This window comes from Pogoniulus pusillus, chromosome Z, assembly GCF_015220805.1.
Source record: "Pogoniulus pusillus isolate bPogPus1 chromosome Z, bPogPus1.pri, whole genome shotgun sequence".
NCBI classification, from domain to species: Eukaryota; Metazoa; Chordata; class Aves; order Piciformes; family Lybiidae; genus Pogoniulus; species Pogoniulus pusillus.
Window position 1 is genome coordinate 97,188,635 of NC_087309.1, and position 19,806 is coordinate 97,208,440.

Below are 19,806 nucleotides of genomic sequence, written 5' to 3' on the forward strand. Positions count from 1 at the left end.
AAGTCACAGTAAAAGTGTCCTGAACAGAGTAGGCATAGATTCTTAGTTTCATCTCTTCATAGAGAACAGGGTCAGCTCTAGTGTTAAGCAGAAACAGCAAGACTGTGAGAAAGCTAAAATGCTGCTAACTTTCACTAGCCCTGGGAGAAGTAAGAATGTCTATAATCTTCTCAGTATGACATCCTGTGCAAACAGTGTACACACTTAAGGAAAGAAGATGTCAACTTTCAAAATAAAAGTTATAGAAAGGGACATAAAACCAGCACCATGCCAACTCCTGCACACAGTTGTGGTGGTTTAACTCACTGTGAATATCAACACTGAAACCTTGCTGGCCTTTAAAAAAAACCTAAAAGCATGTTGAACATTACTTTATGCTATGGACAACTGTGTCTATGATGAGGACAAATTCAGAGTGGAAAGCAGGTGTGAATAGAGTACTCCCTACATCAAATTCTAAAACAATTGTTAACATACATTTGTAATGTAAAAATATTCCGAAGTTTGAAATCGTACATCCAAGTAGACAATTAAGCAGTACAAAGCATGAACAGTTCTGACTGTATCGTGAAATGAAATACAACGTAATGTAAAATGAAGTAACTGTATAAAGGCTTTTTGCTTTTTATGCAGAGCTTTGTATATAATACATGCTTTCCATACACTTTGGAGGTGCTGTACCACTGTAACATAAATGTCTTGCCAAACTGAATAAAAACATTCTGGCACACAGCACAGCAAAACAGATGCCACTAAAAAAAAAAAAAAAAAAAAAAAAAAAAAAAAAAAAAAACACAAAAAAAAAACCAAACAAACAAACAAACAAACAAACAAAAAAAAAAAAAAAAAAACAAAAAAAAAACCAACAACAAACCACACCAAGGGAAAAAACCTCACAAACCAGCCAAAACCAATTATAAAACAAACCAGCCAACTCAAGTCTTCCCCAACCCAAATCAACCAAAAGACAACCATACTGAGAAAGTAAAGTGGAAAATAAAATATCATGAAATAGAAACCCTGAAGCAAAAAGTGTACTTCAGGGGAAAGAGAAACTAAATGGATTTTGGGTAACAGGCAGTGGCTGTGAACAACACAAAGAGAATAGTCTTTGCCACAAAATTCACATAGACTTCTTTGAAGAACATAATGAAATTTGGAGGAAAGGTCATATATAACTTAGTTTGGCAACCACTGTGTATCAGATCTGAAACCACAACTAACTTTCACAGAAATGCAGACAGATCATTTGCTTGCTACCGGCCATCTAGAATGAAGGTATGAAAACTCAAAACAGGCAGTGGTTTATTAACTCCAAACAGAGGGTTAAGATGGACAATCTCAAAACAAAATCTGAAACAATCACTATTTGGGAAAACAAAATTTTAGAACCTAATTACTTATTTGTTGCAGAAAGGCTAGCAGAAACACAAAGCAGAGCAGCAACAATCATGTACTGCTGCAAGCTAAGCAGGAAACAGAATTGTGCAAGCTTGCTATGACCTGAATGCATCTGAGCTCCCAAGCTGAAGCTGTGCATCACAGAATGAGCTCCACGTTATTAGAACTATTTAGTGGACCAAGAAGTTCACCGTAGTCTGTGTTGAAGGAACCTGAGAAGTTTCAGAATTGAGATATCCACTAGTATCCCTATGAAATCAAGCCAGTTAGCAAACTCTGTATCAAAACTTTCAGGGATGCAATCTTGAGAGCCTTACAATATTTTACTGTTATAGTAACAGATGCTCATACCTGGAATTATCACTTGTCAGATGCAGTCTGATACAGCACTATGTATACAAGCATATATGAAAAAGACAGAGAAAGCAGACACAGATCTTCAAATTTAAAACAGATGCAAAGCTAACACCTGACAAACAAGCTGTGATTTAAACAAGTATGTTTCAGGTAGTGTATGAGGTAAAAGTAGAAGATTTAAACCTGCCAACAAACCTTGCCTTGCTCTGAACTTCACATTTATAAGCTTTCTACTAGAACACACACCAATAAGTAACTGAAGTATTGTCAGGTCAATGTCTTCAGATAAAACTCTTGGGAGAGATGTATTTATGCTTTAGAGCACTGCTGAAGGAACTAAGTATGACAGCCAGGGATTTGGAGGCACAGATGACTTAGAAGACTTCATGAACACTGCACACACTAACCAGGGATAGGCCATGTTACAATATGCTTCTCAAAACAAGACGCAATTTCTTGGCATACCGCATCAGAATTTTTGTGCAGAATTGAAAACAGACTTCCTTTAATCTATGTATGTTTCAGTCCCCTTCTGAAAAAGACAATGGAAATACAAATTGTGTTTGCTAAAAATCTATTAAAACATCTGAGATAAACATACCAAGTTTTTGGCACTAAAACGCACATTTTCCATCACTAAGTCTATTGAGAGACTATATGCACTCAAAACTTATTCTAATGATAAAAACATGTCAGATATATATGGAAATCTTGATACTGGCTTGAGCATATCGGTGGATAAGGATGCAAAATAAATGAAAATCCTGGATGTTCACAATTTATAGCAGGTGTTTCACCAGGCACCAGGCACACAGGAACTGTCACCTCTATGCTTAAAGGCTCTCAGGCATCTTCTAGGCCATTACATTATTATTACTGAACTCTGGCATGGAGCTTTTTCCTAAAATCGCCAAGCAGTTACTTATATTCCAAACCTAAGAGGAAGTAGATCATCACCCTTCAAATTTAATGTTATAGTTTCAATAAGTGTCTAGTTACCTCACATTTCCCATACTTTCTCTTACCATAGAGGAGCAATAATCTGTAAATTTATACTCTCATGTTACAAAGCTGTAACTTATTTTTTTAATACAAACACTTCAGCAGCTATACTGACTGACATCCCAATAGATCAGATTTTTCTTCAAAAAGAATTCTGGTAACTTGAGAACATCTAACTTTCCTCCTACACTTACATTTTAGAAAGTTCACGCAATAGTGCCTCCAGCACTTCTGACTTTCCAGCATTAGCAGACTGATGGGTGTCACACTGGGCTGAAAGGGCCCTCCTAAGTTCTTGACTTCCTCCACCCCCCCCCCCACCCCCACCCCCCCCCCGCCTTAGCTTTTATTTTTGTAACTCTCCGTTTCTTAAGTTTGAGTGTCAGCACTTTAAAAACTGATCTGAATAGGAAACGGGGAAGAATGTATAATGTTTTGTACTTTATTTTTTTATACGACAGACAAACAAAATCTTGATAGGGTTTAATTTACAAAAAGGGCAAAATACAGCTGTTTTTAATTATCTGAAATATCACAAATGTCAGATCTAAAAAAAATACTGTTTTTGTAATGCAATTCTGATTCATGATACAAAGCATATATACAGAAAGTTTTTTTCAGTTAGCAATGTGTACTTGTCTTTAAGGTAAGTGATTGCAATTGTTTATGCAATATTAAAGATGTCTTAACACTTTAAATTCACTAACCAATCAAAATAAAAGAAGACTCCCACTCAGGTATTTTCTATTCTCCATTTTCTCATTTACAGTTCTCTTCTATGCCAACTATATGGTGCTTCTCAGAACAAGACCAAGAGTTGATAGACTGTGTGGGTTTGAGGCTAATTGGAATACTGTAATGAGAGATCATTGGTTGTGAAAAGAAAACAAGCACAGAATCATCCAGGTTGGAAGAGAGCCTCAGGATCACCAAGTCCAATCTACAATCCTACACTACAAGATTGACATTAAACCATATCCCTAAGCACCACATCCAAATGACCTTTAAACGCATCCAGGGTTGGTGACTCAACCACGTCCCTGGGCAGCTCATTACAGTGTCTGACCACACTCTCCGTGAAAAACTTTTCCCTAACGTCCAATGTAAATCTAGTCTCAGCTTGAGGCCATTCCCCCTTGTTCTGTCTCCAATTACCTGTGAGAAGATGCCTCAGCACTTTCACTGTCTCTAGTTACCTCTGTTTCTCCCATTCACCCTCAGATGATGAGGTCTGTATCACTCACTGGTTTGCTGAAAGGGATAAAAAGCCAAAATGCAAATAATCTCTGGCCTGTGTCACTGGATCTAATCACTTCCTCTTAAATCTGCCCTAACATCTTTCCACTAATCTCAGCAAACAGAAAACAACGCAAGCTGTGCTCCTAGTTTTGTTTGTCTGTTTGGAGAAGCAGAGGGAGAAAGAGAGAGGGTAGCTTTGAGCCCCTTCTGGGCAGTTTCTTTCGTCCAAGAGGGAGTTTGGATTTCTGTAAATTTGTATAGAATTGTAAATACTTGTAAATAGATTGTCTATATATGCTTGTAAATTTTGCCACACTGTAAACATAGCTTCATTTTACTTCCAAGCCATCTGAGCTAGTCTGGTAAATTCCAAAATATGTTAGGAAAAGTTCCTAACATATGTCATAGATTATGGCCACCTTTCCCTCAGTGGTACACTGGTTGTGGTTTCTAATACAAAAAAGCCCTGTTGGAAGTCAATGCTTTTACTATGACCTCTAGTACCTTGTCTGAAATTGCTCAGTGGGTTAACAATACCTACAAGACTAGCAGATAGATAGATGGCAAGACAGGAAAAGCATGCTGATTGGTCATTTGGTTAATCATACCCTTCTCTGTGCACCCTCATGTAGATGATTCTCTCCTTAGGACTCAAATTAATTAAGGTGAACCAAAAATTCGCACTACTAACCTCTGCTATAAATTTGCAACTTAGAATCATAGAATCAACCAGGTTGGAAGAGACCTCCAAGATCATCCAGCTCTGTCCATCACTAGACCATGGCACTAAGTGCCTCATCCAGTCTTTTCCTGAACACCTCCAGCAAGGGCAACTCCACCACGTCCCTGGGCAGCCCATTCCAACGACAAATCACTCTCTCTCAAGAACTTCCTCCTAGCATCCAGCCTAGACCTCCCCTGGCACAACTTGAGACTGTGTCCCTTGTTCTGTTGCTGCTTGCCTGGGAGAAGAGACCAACACCCACCTGGCTCCACTCCAGCCTCCTTTCAGGTATTTGTAGACAGTAACTACAGATTTAGGATTTAGGAAGGGCAGATCCTGCCTCTCCAACCTGATCTCCTTCTATGATCAAGTGACCCGCTTGGTGGATGTGGGGAGGCCTGTGGATGTGGTCTGTTTGGACTTCAGCAAGGCCTTTGACACTGTCCCCCACAGCAAACTGCTGGCTAAGCTGTCAGCCCATGGCTTGGATGGCAACACTCTGTGCTGGGTTAGGAACTGGCTGGAGGGCCGGACCCAGAGAGTGGTGGTGAATGGTGCCACATCCAGCTGGCAGCTGTCACTAGTGGTGTCCCTCAGGGATCTGTGCTGGGCCCCATCCTCTTCAACATCTTCATAGATGATCTGGATGAGGGCATGGAGTCAGTCATCAGCAAGTTTGCAGATGACACTAAGCTGGGGGCAGATGTGGCTGAGTTGGAAGGCAGAAGGGCTCTGCAGCGGGACCTTGACCGCCTGTACAGATGGGCAGAGTCCAATGGGATGGCATTCAATAGCTCCAAGTGCAGGGTGCTGCACTTTGGCCACAACAACCCCATGCAGAGATACAGGCTAGGGTCGGAGTGGCTGGAGAGCAGCCAGACAGAGAGGGATCTGGGGGTGCTGATTGATACCCACCTGAACATGAGCCAGCAGTGTGCCCAGGTGGCCAAGAGAGCCAGTGGCATCCTGGCCTGCATCAGGAATGGTGTGGTCAGCAGGAGCAGGGAGGTCATTCTGCCCCTGTACTCTGCACTGGTTAGACCACACCTTGAGTACTGTGTTCAGTTCTGGGCCCCCCAGTTTAGGAGGGACTTTGAGATGCTTGAGCATGTCCAGAGAAGGGCAATGAGGCTGGTGAGAGGCCTTGAGCACAAGCCCTACAAGGAGAGGCTGAGGGAGCTGGGATTGTTTAGCCTGGGGAAGAGGAGGCTCAGGGGTGACCTTATTGCTGTCTACAACTACCTGAGGGGTGGTTGTGGCCAGGGGGAGGTTACTCTCTTCTCTCAGGTGGCCAGCACCAGAACAAGAGGACACAGCCTCAGGCTATGCCAGGGGAAATTTAGGCTCGAGGTGAGGTGAATGTTCTTCACTGAGAGAGTGATTGGACACTGGAATGGGCTGCCCGGGGAGGTGGTGGAGTCGCCGTCCCTGGAGCTGTTCAAGGCAGGATTGGATATGGCACTTGGTGCCATGGTCTAGCCTTGAGCTCTGTGGTAAAGGGTTGGACTTGATGATCTATGAGGTCTCTTCCAACCTTGGTGATACTGTGATACAGTTTGTGTACAGTAGAACTTCTCTCATCTCATTTAGCATTTTCTGTTTAATACTCATTATTCTGGCTAGAGGCCATAGCATATTACTAGCACCAAACCATTATGACACTTGTAACTCTCATTCACATGGCTTCTTAGTGTTTCCCTTTTCCTGCAGTTTGTTTGTGCTGTTAGACTTCAAATACAGTGCTTCACAGCACAGCGCCACACTCATGCACATACATTCTACTCCATCATGGTACCTTTCTTTATCTTGCAGACCTGTTAGAAGGAAGATATCTATTACATCTGTGGCTTCAAGAACTGGTATGGAAATATTAATAATTTACACCCTTTCACTAGTTTAGTATTGGAGGTGCCTATTAACTGGCACTGTAGACAGTCTGATTTGCAGATCAATTTGTTCCCTCCTTGGTCTCTAGGTGACACCCTGAAAAGCAGCCACATGGCCCCACATGGGTCACATCACTGTGAATCAGATGTTCCTCCATGCATATTGTTGTCTCCTTGCTTTTACTTTAAGCATTCATTTACATACTTTAAAATTTTCAATGTCAGCAGTCTGGCATGTTCATCTTTCCTGTCTGGTCTTCTCTTGCCACACATGTTCCCCAAACACCTAAATCTCTTCTTTCTATACCATGTTCTCACTCCTGCATTGAGATTCTGGTCCTCTATGCACCTCTTGGGCATTGTATGCAAGTCTGTACAATATTTTAGAGTAGGATACCAAACAGATTTTGGACATCAGTAACTTGTTATCTTTATTTAAACAAACAAACAAAACCCCCACAAACAGACACAAAAAATCCAACACACACAAAAAAAGCAACTCACAAAACCCAACTGACATACTCTGAGAACCTCACTACACTACATTTTCTATTTCTGCATTTTCTTCAAGGAGAACATAGAAACAAGACTACTTCTAATATTTTCCTCTGCTGTTCCCAAACCAGCTCATATCTAGTAACATATTAATATACATCACTTAAATACTCTTAACAAAATAAGAATGAAGTATGAGAGTTGTCTCTCCTGAGTGCTGTGACATAAATCTGAGACTGAAAAATAGTGCCCATGAAGCACCATGTGAAACAATATCAGTACTACAGACACATCTGAACTCAAAGACACTGTTCTGCACACACCTTTCTACCCATTTATACTCTTGAAGTGTGTTTACTGTGTCTGAATTTCCTAGACAATCCAAGACAAGTATCATTTACAAAAATGTGAATCAACTCCATCTGAGCTTGACTGACAACAATACAGCAGCTCATTTTGGTCTGATACATCAAATAAGTGAAGTGAGGATATGCAAACTTAAAGCAATCACACAAGTTCTGAGATTGAGCCTTGTCTAAGGATAAGAATTCACCTAGATAAATCCAACAAGACAGCCAACAAAATTAAGTAATATATCTTCACAGAAATGCAATGAGTGGCAGAAAAATGCCTGGACTAGCAATTTAAATTCTGACAGGAAATGGCATTTTTGTGTCAGAGATAAGTGTAGTATTCCTCTGAAAAACTACCAAAGTTACTAGCAGTTTAATTTCAATACTGAACTTTAAAACGATTCTTCCCAGAATGGACAAAATCCAAAGTGTAATTGAACTGAGCTCCCTGCAATCACTACTCTGCTGTTGAAGATGGTGGTAGCTTTGGTCTAGTCTGTCTTCTTGCCCTCAAACAGTGACTCTACTGAGGCACACACTTGGCAGCCTAGTTTAAAATGCAAAGAGGCTACAGAAGAAGAGATTGGCAAAATGGTCTAGACAAAGTAAAGGAAAGAAGGTATGTATACCTGTGCAATAGCTAGCCAGAACCAGTCAGGCAATGGACAGAATGTATCATAGACAGGAGCCTGAACTCTCACATTGGAAGCCTGGGAAGGGACTGACGTTGGCTGGTCTGATAGATAGAGAGAGAACTAGATGAAGAAGGAGGTAGGAAGAGAGAAAGATTTATCAAAAACTGACTTAGTTTTATACAAACACAAATTTCAGTTGGAGCCACTGCAACTGATTCTAGGCTCTGAAGTATAGAGGAGTACATACATAAAAAATGTGCAAAACAGCTCGCAGTTCAAGTGCTCAAATTCGGAAGATGAGAAACATCAGGGAAAGAAAACAAACCCCAATCAGTCACACACAGAAAGTATTTACGCCTGAATGTGATATTCGTCACTGAATGTAAAATTCTTCACTTCATCAGTAGTCTTAGAAAGACCACAGACATTCCTGTTTAACGTTAGCATCTGGTGTTTGACATGGAAAATTCTCAGGAAACAGTGGCTTCACTTATTCAGTGTAACTTCAATTCAAACCGTCAAAATATTCAGGACAAAAAGAATTCAGCTCTGCAACATTGATTCCCCAGCATTGAGCCAATTATTTTAGCCTTTGTTACAGGGAATTGCGCTATTAAATCAGTGCAACACATTTCAAAAACCAGAAGATGTTGATAGATGCAACTATTACCTAGGAAATGTGCATCTGGTCTCTGTCATGCAAGTGGATACCTTTATTTCCATACTGAAATAAGCAAGGAACATAACATTTTAACATGAAGGGAAATAAATGGTATTATTTTACTATTTGCAGAGAGAATAGTGACAATATCTGTAGTACAGGACAATGGACTCACTTTTAAATCCATGTTAAGTAATGTTTCCAGTAAGTGACACTTAGAAGGGGTGGGGCTGTGGAATGCATGAGGAATGAGATGGAGCTTGTTAACAGAGTCCAGGTAGGTGATCATTAAACAAGTAATTTTTCACATTTTCTTCTTATAATTATGCTCTAATTATCTATACATGAATTCTAATTTAGGAGGACTAAGCACACAGAGTTCAGATAGAGAATGGAGTTTTGCCTAAGTCCCTCAAAATCACCAGCTGTATGCTCTCCCATTGCCAAAATCAAACCATAAGACATGGAAGTGAAAAGGGTTAATAAACATATTATATGAAGTTGATGCATTATCAGATCTGTATTACACATAAGACTGATTATTCATACAGTAGTTATCTCTCTATGGTTTATGGATTGCAAGCAAAATATTTTCATAAGCAAAGAATACTAAAAATCCACATTAACTAATTATCCAGTTATACTGCTATTAAAGGCACCAATAACAGAAACAGAAGTTTTATATCAATAATAACATCTATACTAATCAGAATGTTTTTGTAGTGTGTACAATTCTTCAGGGGGGCTTAGGGGAGAGAGGGGAAGGGAAGGGAGGAGGTTGTGGAAAAATCCCCCAAAGCCGAAACAAAAGACAGCAACTATTTTGTGCTTGATCCAAAGCTTTGAAGTTAACAGAAAGTCTTAAATTAAACTGCAGGAGACTGCACCAGGCCTCTTTTATGATTTAGTGCATTTCATTTCCTCAGATTGAACTCAGAGAATAGAGAGGTTTTTGTTGTTATTTATTTTTCCACTAGGAAGTACATTTTTAAAATAAACTAAGGCAAAGATCACAAGTAAACATTAACACCTTTGTATTTTCCTAAGTTAGAAAATACAGGCATGACTGTTCCTCCTCAGAGGCAGGGGTGTTTAACCAGAAGTTCTATTCAATTCAGAAATCACATCTTTCTGTCTCTTAAGAAGTAAGTGTATTCATCTGAAGAAATGCATTTATTTGTTGTGTAGCCTTGTCTTGTATGTGTTACTGTCTTGTAACCAAAGATTAGTCCCCAGTAATATTCTCTAGGGATTCTAATACACCAAATAATTCCTTGCTGGCTGTTAATTAATGCCTCAAAGTCAGTTACCTTTCATAAATTGCCTTTCACACATTGTTTGTGTGACATATGTCTTTAGCATAAATCTAACAGCACTATGACTACCCTATTCTTGCTTTTTATTTTTTAGTATTGAGAAAAATGTGGACTGACAAATAGACTAATCTGAGGATATTCCCACATAGTCTTGTAACTTCATCCTTCTTGTTACTGCTTATTCTAGGCAGAAATACCTTTCTACCTCTTTTTCAAGTCTTTCTTGCTCAAGAGCTTCCTTAGTCCTACACTAGAGATCCACTGAAATCATAGAGAAGTTTAGGAGTTAAAACTGAGCCTTCTCACATCTGAACTTGTTGAACTCACACTTGATAAATCACAGAAAACACGTTCTTATTGCAGTTAATTTTAGTTGGTGCTCCAGTCTCAAATTAAGACATAGAGGCAAACAGCCATAGACAGTCAAGTCACTCATCCTTGAAATAACATAAAGAACTGAAGTATAACACTTCAGTCACCTACTAAAAATATCTGGACCTGAAGCAAGACCGCACTAATATCATCCCTTCCAAAACCATGTCAAGTACAGCTGTCCTCACCAGGCAGCTTAGACTTTTAATGACTAGAATCATACTGTGCACTAGGCTGTTCAGTGAAATCTTGGCTTGTCTCTCTATGGCTGGGCATGAGCTGCCTGAGATCCTGTTTCTGAAGTCTTTGAATTCCTTCTGAATTCCAAACAAGACAAAGCTAGTTCCTGAACATGAAGCAATCCAAAATAAGCTCACCAGGTCTTACATTAACAAAGAAAAAGCTTTTAAGAGCTAGTAATGGCCTACATTCTGGTCTAGAAGAAATTGCTCAACTCATTTTAATTGTGGCATGCTTTTCAGTAATGCTGAGACTCAAGAGGCATGTGGCACAGCCACAACAAACTTTGGAGATCACAAAATACAAAAAATTTGCTGTGCAGAATCCTCTTTGCAGACAAGCACCAGCATGATTCAAACGTCACAGGATTGGAGTAATGTGAAAATACAAGGCTTAGTAGGAAAAGGTGGTGCTCTTCTAGGACCACAGATTAAAGCTCCGTGGAAAACTTAAAAAAAAAAAAAAAAAAAAGGAAATGATGCTACTAAGTTAATGTGAAGATTGTATCTGGAAACAAAAAAGAGAGGATGTATTTATCATCTGCATATATTGTTGGTATCTTTGCAAGTCAGATGCATGTGATCAGTTCAAGCCATGACAATCATGCCTGCTTGTGCTTTACTCTTCAATCTAAGAAAAACACAATAGTCCTTTGCAGTTGCAGTCTCAATCCCTCCCCTCTCCAGGATTCTGAAAGACACTGAATTCTTAAGTGCATAGACTGTATCACTTAGAAAAAGCATTTTGACTTAAAGCAACATGACACTCCAGATAGTTGCTTGTAGCAGAGTTCCAATCGGCTGAAGCAGATTTTTGTCATTCTCAGCATTTTAAACATGTAAGTTCTTTTTCTTATGTCCTCAGACCAACTGGAATAAAACTTAAATGAGATGATACAGTAAATTAGTCAGTATCTCTTTACCACTAGTGCAAAGCAACAAAACTAACATTGATTATGATGAAGATGTTCACAGGTGGATGGAGCAGTGTTTCCTCTTCTGGAGAAACAGCACAGATGATACATGTAATTTCTTAAATACCAGAAAAATATTAAAAAATATTAATCTGTCTATCTTGCCCATTTTAATCTATCTAAATTACCTCACACCTATGCCAGCAATAATTTGAAGATAACAATTAAGACCTTTGTGAGCTCCCAGGTCAGTTTTCTGCCTGTAATGAATGACAATTTTAGGAGTAGCTTTTGATTTGTAACTTGTGTACTGTAGCACAACATTAATGAAGCAAACCTCTTGTAACAGTTAAAGTATGAATGCCATGAGAAAACTTCAAAATGCAATCACAGTTGGCTAAAAAAAAATTAGACAAAAGATCTGTCACAAAAACTTAAGTCAAAACGTAGAAAATACAAGTTCCATTTTTCAGCAGTTATAACTGAACACCAAAAGTAAAACGTCTAGTTAAAGTTAACATGACAACACTGACTACAATTTTTACAATGGAATAGGAGTCTGTTGTTTGCAAAGGTGCCAGCTGCAGCAGTATTAAGATGGGTCAAAAGTTATTTCATCAGAGATAAACAAAGAACTGTTTGCCTTCTCTTGAATTTGTTAAGCTCTATAACATTGTTATAAATTAGAAAAGGAAGAAGTCTTGTATCATATGGCTTGCCAACACACTCAGCAACTATCACAAATCTGATCTGCTTACCAGCAGCTATTGGGATAGCAATATTGACAGAAAAAACAGGAGAATTCCAGTTAGCATATTTTTATTGTGTTTGACTGAAATCTATGCAAATTCTTTTTAAATAGAAAAGAAAGCTTATCTTATTCTGAAAAAAAATATATGGGGAAGCGATAATGGAACATGGAATAGCAGTGGGTAGAAGAAATTAAACAAATATCTTGACTACATGTCCACTATGCAAAACTAATATTCAACATTCCAGAGTGAATTAAAAGCAGACTGCCTTTTATCAATGAAAACAAACCTATTCTAAAAATGAAAACAGCCACAGGATGTTTTCATTCAAATATTTTGAAACTTCAAGTTAATGAAAAGGTAAACAATGTGGTCTGCATTTCATGTGACTTAGGGAATATTGCTAGGGATAGAAAATCAATGAAATGTATTTTTTTTTATTGCATGTACAGTAACTAACTGGGAAAAGAAGATAGAAAATACTGGTAAGTTATCAAAGGCCAGAAGGAATGCCTTTAGTTAGGGGTATTTAACAGATTTTCATGCCACTGCAAAACAGCCAGCAGCAGAAAGAAACTGAAATAACAACAGTTCTAAAAAAACAAAATGATTCCATGAAGGTATCTGTATGATCTGATTTCTTGGATCACAGCTAAATGAAAGCCTATTTCAATTAAGCAGCATACAGCTTCTAAAGCAAGCATACAGTCAGCTATGACTATGGATATGTCAAAAATAAAAGGATAAAATAAATGAGTAAGATAAAACTGCCTGCTTAGAAAATAAAATTCCAAACATAATCCTGTAAAGTCTTTAAAGAAAAATTGCAAAAATTATTTCATTTTGTGACTCATGTACTTCATGTGAAGAGTGTAAGCCTGACGCATTTGAATTCTTGACAAAAGAATCTCCTAGAAATTTTGAATTTAGCATTGTTCTTCAAGCATGAAATCCTTCTCCATGTGTCCTTGCACACCCAGAATCTCCACATATGCACCATGTCTAACATTACAGTAGGCAGCTTGTGACTGGTTTACCTTCAGACTGGAAAAATCTTGATCAAACACGTTTAAAAGAATACCGCTTTCCAGCTCCTGCTAGTATACTTACAACTTCCTCCTTACTCTTTTCTGTGATTAAAAGAAGGGTAAGAAATACGGTGTTTCCAATCAAACACTGCTCCAGAAATACCAAATTCCTACAATGTTTTCCCTACTAACTTGATTTTGCTCACATGAAGCACAGGAACCCTACTGCACGCTATGCCAGTAACTGAACTACATCACACGTGACTGTGCTCTGCAACAGCACAGCTGTATTATGAACCAGTGCTGTCATCACGGAAGGAAATACTAAAACTCAACCTGTGAACTAAAAACGTTACAGACTCCCTCAGTGGACCACCCGTAGGACTGTAGGCTAGCACGGAGGAAAATACACGACATCATGCACTGATATTTTTTCATTCATACCTGCTTTCTGGCATTGCTTCTGCAGTGCTTCTCTTAAAAAGTTACTTATTTCTGCTCCTTTTCACTCTCCATTAGAGTGCTCTCAAGCTCAACTACTAACTTTCAACAGGCATCTTCCTAAAGGAAATTCTTAATTTCATCTTTTGCAAACATCACTAGTTAGGCAGTCAGTAATTAATAGTGTACCATCAGTGGGCTTCAAGGCACTGAAACTAATGAACCACAGGGGTTAAAATTCCACCTTTTATTTCAGTCTAAAGTTTGCCACATTTTGTTTACATATGGAAACTTCTCTCTGCATCAAAAAGTATTCACAGCCTTTTTCCAACTGTTGTTGAAAGCTTACATTATTTACACTAACTGAACCATGTACATGTACTATATAAACAAAACAAATCTATTTATAAGGACTCAAAAACCACTAATACGCCTCCTGATATTCTGTTGCAGTTGCTGAGGATTAGCTAACACCTCAGAGAACAAGTCACTTGTACTAAACAGCTATACAACTCTTTCTGTAGTTCTCTCCTGGTCAATAGAACTCCTTAGAAAAAGAAGTAAGGTCTCCAATGAAGACACAATACAACATGTAAAAGCATGCACTCCCACATATCCTAAGGAGTGTTCTCACACTTGAGAAGAAAGGGAAAGCAAACAGAAACTAATAGGCCTTACCTTTCTGCAGACACTTTCAAAATTAACTTCTGTCCTAAGAGCAAGTCTGGTAACTTCATCTGGCTTTACTTCCTGTGAAAAAAAGATATATTTAATCTTCTTATGGGCAGGCTTTATAAAATCTTTCTGAAGTTCACCTTCCCCTAACTTCTTGGCATCACCAACTGATCTATTAAAGGCAGAAAATCAGTTTGTTACATGGAGACTTTTTTGTGTGTGCATGCAAAAATTACATTTACATATTTCCAATACACTACGTACACCTCAAATGATTGTATTGACTGCTGCTGAGGGCAGCAGAGACTTTCAGCATTGTAGTACGCAGAAGGGTGACTTTATTTAAAGGAATGGTTGAACTGTCTGTATTGTGCTGCAAATAAACTTCGGAAGGTTTGAAACGACCCACTTAATCTTAGACTGTGACACTTCATCAGAATTTACCAACATATGTCAAAATATAAGTTTAAGTCAATGAAAATTGACTAGCTAATTGAAAAGCTAAGAAGAAAAAAATAAAAGAACGTCTCTTCTCTGAAGAGACTGACTACACATGCAGTTTTCATTCCTGGACTTAAACATTTCCATTGGCAGCTGAAACAGAAGCATGAAGTGGATTTTGTTGAAAGTTGAGTATTTTAAGAAATGCACACGGCAGATTTCCTGTCATTTTAAAATACGCACTTTACAGATATCATAGCACAAAACTCATTATTAAGCTTATCAATTGAATGCAATGAATATTAGCTTTTTCTTCCAGGGCACTGCATCAAATAAATCATGTCACATACCAGCTGTTTGCCAGACAGCCATTTTAAAAGCAGGTCCACTACTGCTATTCATAGACCAAGTAACTTCCACACATTCATAATTCTGAAAAATGAAAGACTTTCTACAACGAAACCTAGTTATTCTGACAGCTTTCATCTAGAGCTAGACTATGCTGGTGGCTTCAACACCTGAAGATGATTACATGTTTGCTGAATTTCTAAAATTTCAGGAATGAAGACGACTTAAAATGTAAAATACAATATTGGCTTGTGGTCAATAAATAGGAAGAAAACCCATGCACATTATTTTAGCTTGCTAAAATGAGACACGCCCAGGTGCTTGAATTACACCTTTAGTTAATATTACACTCAGATGTGAAGAAGAAAGAATGGAAAACCTTTAAAAGCAACAACTGTAAGTATTGACTCAGAATAATTAATATGTAATTATTCATATGCAAATCAAATTATGTAAAACACAGTAATTTACAAACGTCTGGGGAAAACTATTATACAGTAGAGAAAGAATTCCATGCTCAACAACTAAAACCAAATTATACTTTTTCCTTCCCTTTTCCCCAATTAATCATGCTTGATAAGTATTCCAACAGTTTAATATCCTATTCTATTCTGTTTCTATATTCTATCTTGTTTCTCCCCTAAATGTGAAGGGGAGAAACAAGATAGAATATAGAAGCTTCCTTAGATGTAATTTCACGAAGAACCAAGTAAATTATTTTCTTACACAGGATCACATCTCACATTTCAAAACCTTACTTTGTCCTTCCTTCTACATATTAAAAGACACCCTATAGGGATTTTGCATCTTACCTACATCTTTAAGTGTTGCATAAACTCCATATGCTTTAAAAGTGAAAGTAAGCATACAATAATGGAAATAACAGAATGAAATACAAATAAATAACATTTTTTGTGAATGTCAGAACAGATTCCCGACAATGAGGTCTAGAAGTCTGCAAAATCATCTCCCAAAAGTACTGGTGGAAGCCCAGTAACCTGGAGGACAGAATCCCGACTGGAAAAACATTGGTGGATGTAGGAAACAATCTTCTACTGGCAGGTAGACAGTTGGATGATCTAATAGAATCTAGAGATGGAAAAGGCCTGTGATTCAGTTTCCCATGACTTTCCAAAGCATTTCACAGATGGCAAAAATAGGACATGGTGGCTAAGCGACATGCTTACTGTCACATAGTTGGTTAGGGGCTATGAATGAAGCTCTGAAACCCAACAGTACTCAGTAAATCAAACTCCTGAATTTTGGGGTTTCTTAAAGACACTTTTTATGATCCTTATCCCAAATGCAAGTATGTATTTCCTGTCTCTTTAGGGTTTATATGTAGCAGCCTGTTTCAGAGGGTGATAGGTAAACATCATTCCCTGGACACTAGAATGCCAAAGATTTAATTTTCATGTGATGATATTGCAAAATGTCCTCAACATTGCAGAATGATGCATAATAATGGGATAAAGAATGACTGGCTGGAATGTCAAGCCATGAGCAGAGCTTCACTGAAATGCTTAGCACACAGAATGAGACCAAGAACCTCCTGTTAAGGCTTAAATGTTTAGATGTATAAAGCATCTCTCTCACTTCTCCTACAGCAAAACAAGTGGCTTTTGACTTACTTCAGCAGCACACTGGTTTTATAAAAGCAGATGTGTAAGTCAAGTTACTTCAATCAACAGACCTTTCTTCTATGGCTATCAACAGTCAGTACCAGACAAGAACATATTAAAAAGGATATAGTGGTATTTTTCCCAGCACAGTACTCGGGAACTCCTGACTCACAGATAAAACTTTGTATTGATTATCTATCACAATATCTTCTTTTACCAGTTAAAGGATGTTTTAAGTGGCTGCTATCTCTAACATTTCCAGGATCAGTCTAAGGATTCTTCCTGCCTCGATGTCTGAGCAAAATCCAGTGCATCTGGAGACCTGGAAGTCTCCAGCCCAGGCTGACAGATTCAGGAGTTACTTTCTCATTGGCAGAATCAATAGGTGGCAAATCTCAGCTATGCAGCTAACTGCCACAGACAGGGCACATGTGCATGTAACACTCCTAGGACTCAGTTGAATTTAAGTACAGCCAGAAAAGACCTTTCTCCTTTTCATCAGATCAGGACTGAAGTTCACTAATTAAAGTATGTTCCCTTCCATTCCCTCTAGATTCAGAAGCATAGGCACATTCATGGATCCTTCCAATACATGCACAGTCTATCCCTCTGCCAAGGGCTGGAGCCCTTTTATCCATTTCATGTCCTTCCTGCATGTTGATTGACAGCAATACACTAGAGCAGGCAGACATACGCACACAGACTCATAGATACCCTTGTTTTAAAGGCACCCCACGCTCACAGGTGCTCCCCTTGCCCAGACCCTGCACTTCTTGTTTGCTGATAACTCAGCTTGAAGTTTGCTAGTGAACTACATGTGCCAAGGAGACATACAAGTGGGGTGAAATCACAAAGAAATACAAACACTCTGCCCACCTTCCAACAGCAGCAGGCACACAGGGCTGGGACCTGTGCTCCCAGTGCAGATACTGTGATGTAAGGCTCACTTGCTTCACTTACCCCAGTCCCAACCATCACTGCATCTAGGGCACACATAGCCTTCTGTCTTCCCTGTCTTCTGTGCTGCTCCTGCCCCTGTGGCTGGAGATCAAACACGTTTGCTTTTGCTGCTGACACCACAGCCACGGGGCACCTACACTCCTGATCTGACTCCAGTTGCTGGCCTCATATCTACTCATGCTGGTTCACCCAGTAGTTATCACCTAAACCTTACAGTGCCTGCACTGTGCCTTTACACCAGGTAAAGTAAGATTACACAGAGAGTTAAGAAAAGATTTATGAAAATAAATGGTGTGGTGGTAGGACACAGGGCTTGGTCAAGTAAGTGTACTGGCACTAGGAGGGATTGGCCTCTACAATACTTGCTCCCATCTATGCCTCCTAAGCATTGTTTAGTAAGTTTCTGACAGTCCAGAGGTATGCAGTATCTCAAAATCTCACATTCATTTTGTTTTCCTTTCTTATCAAAATTCAAGCTGGCCTTCTCTGAAGAAATAGGAGTAGTTTCTTAACCATCTATTACTCAGTGACTGGAGACATTTTGTCTTTGTCTCTACTAGCTCTTGTCTACCAGCTCTGTTCATCTCTGTTCTTTTGTCCACTACTTACCCCTTCACTTACTACCTTTTTCGCATTGAAAATGTCCACTACAGGAGAATGAAGAATGCACTCACCACCTTCCACACACTCTCAGATTACAGCTACTTTCCAAAATCATGTTAGAATTTGTGATCATAACATCCTGAGCCATCAATTTCCCAAGATTAATGAAGTGTTATGTTCCAAGTAACAAGCAAATACAAAAGTTAAGAGGGAACCAGATAAGTATGCTACTTTATCTAGTATTTGGTATGCAATAATCCAGATTAGGTAAATACAGACAAAGACCCTCTACCAACCAACACACACATACACACACACACTCTCCTTCTCCTTCTCATCTAACAAACATTTTAAACGACCCCCAGATATCTTACATTAAAAAAAGGAAGTGGGAGAGGGACAGGCAAAAAGCAGCATTAATGTGTTGAAGGGCTGACTGCCTCTTCAGGGATGATGTAAAACAACTGTTGAGATCAGCAGACCCTTCTCCCCTGCAAGCTGCCCTTGTTTTCTTTTGTGGGAAAGAGACTACAGTTACAAAAGTTACTGACTTTCAGATACACTGCCAGTGCCAATTGCACCAGTGTCCTTCCTTGATGCCAAATGCTGGCACACTGGTGGATAATGAGTTGTAAGCAAACAGGGCAACAGATTGTTTCCTTTTAACTGCAGACTGCATCCTTATTTCAGCTTCTGCCACAAAGGTGCGCAAGGAAAGACTCTCTGCAGGCATGTAATGTACATGTCACAAAGCTCAAAGTACACCTGTAGTTCAATCTCTGTAATGGTGACTGTGCTCAGCCAACAAGATGAGACTAGAAGGAGGTGATGAAGACAACATAGAAGCAGCAGGACCAGCCTGGCTTTCAGTGCTGGGATTTGCACAGTTTTGCAAGTTTTTACAATGTGGAGAACCAGGCTCCTCCATGTGCTCAGTGCTCCAGCAGCTGCTCTGTGCTCCAGCAGGCAGTGGGAGAATATTAGGCAAACCAGCCCATCAGCCAGTTGGACCTCATCACAGCTGCAGGCAGATGACTAGGCCTTGGCCTGAGATTAAGCTGAATAAACAGGATGTGAGAAACTACTGGACATGACATAAGAAAACTGCTGGATATGACAGATAATGCGAGAAGCTGACAGAGTGGCTGGATTTTACAGATCATTAAGGCAAAGTTACACGAAAAACAGACAAGCTCCATGGAAAGGTGGAGTACAGGGCAGCTATGGGAGGAGGGGAGGGGTGACACACATCTTGCAAAGCTGACAGTACCAAGGTAACCACACAAGTAATAGCAGACAAAGCCAAGACCACCTAACGAGTCAGTCTTGGGAAAAAATAACT

At 39.2% G+C, this 19,806-nt stretch overlaps 1 protein-coding gene across 2 annotated transcripts in view; it reads right to left on the reverse strand.

The window, feature by feature from the left end:
- The window catches only part of SRFBP1 (serum response factor binding protein 1), an 82,983-nt gene that overhangs the window by 10,477 nt on the left and 52,700 nt on the right, over positions 1–19,806 (reverse strand). For both annotated transcript variants that reach the window (XM_064140358.1, XM_064140359.1), the window contains exon 4: positions 14,494–14,565. In XM_064140358.1, the coding sequence (XP_063996428.1) occupies positions 14,494–14,565 (72 nt within the window). The remainder of the gene's footprint in view (positions 1–14,493; positions 14,566–19,806) is intronic.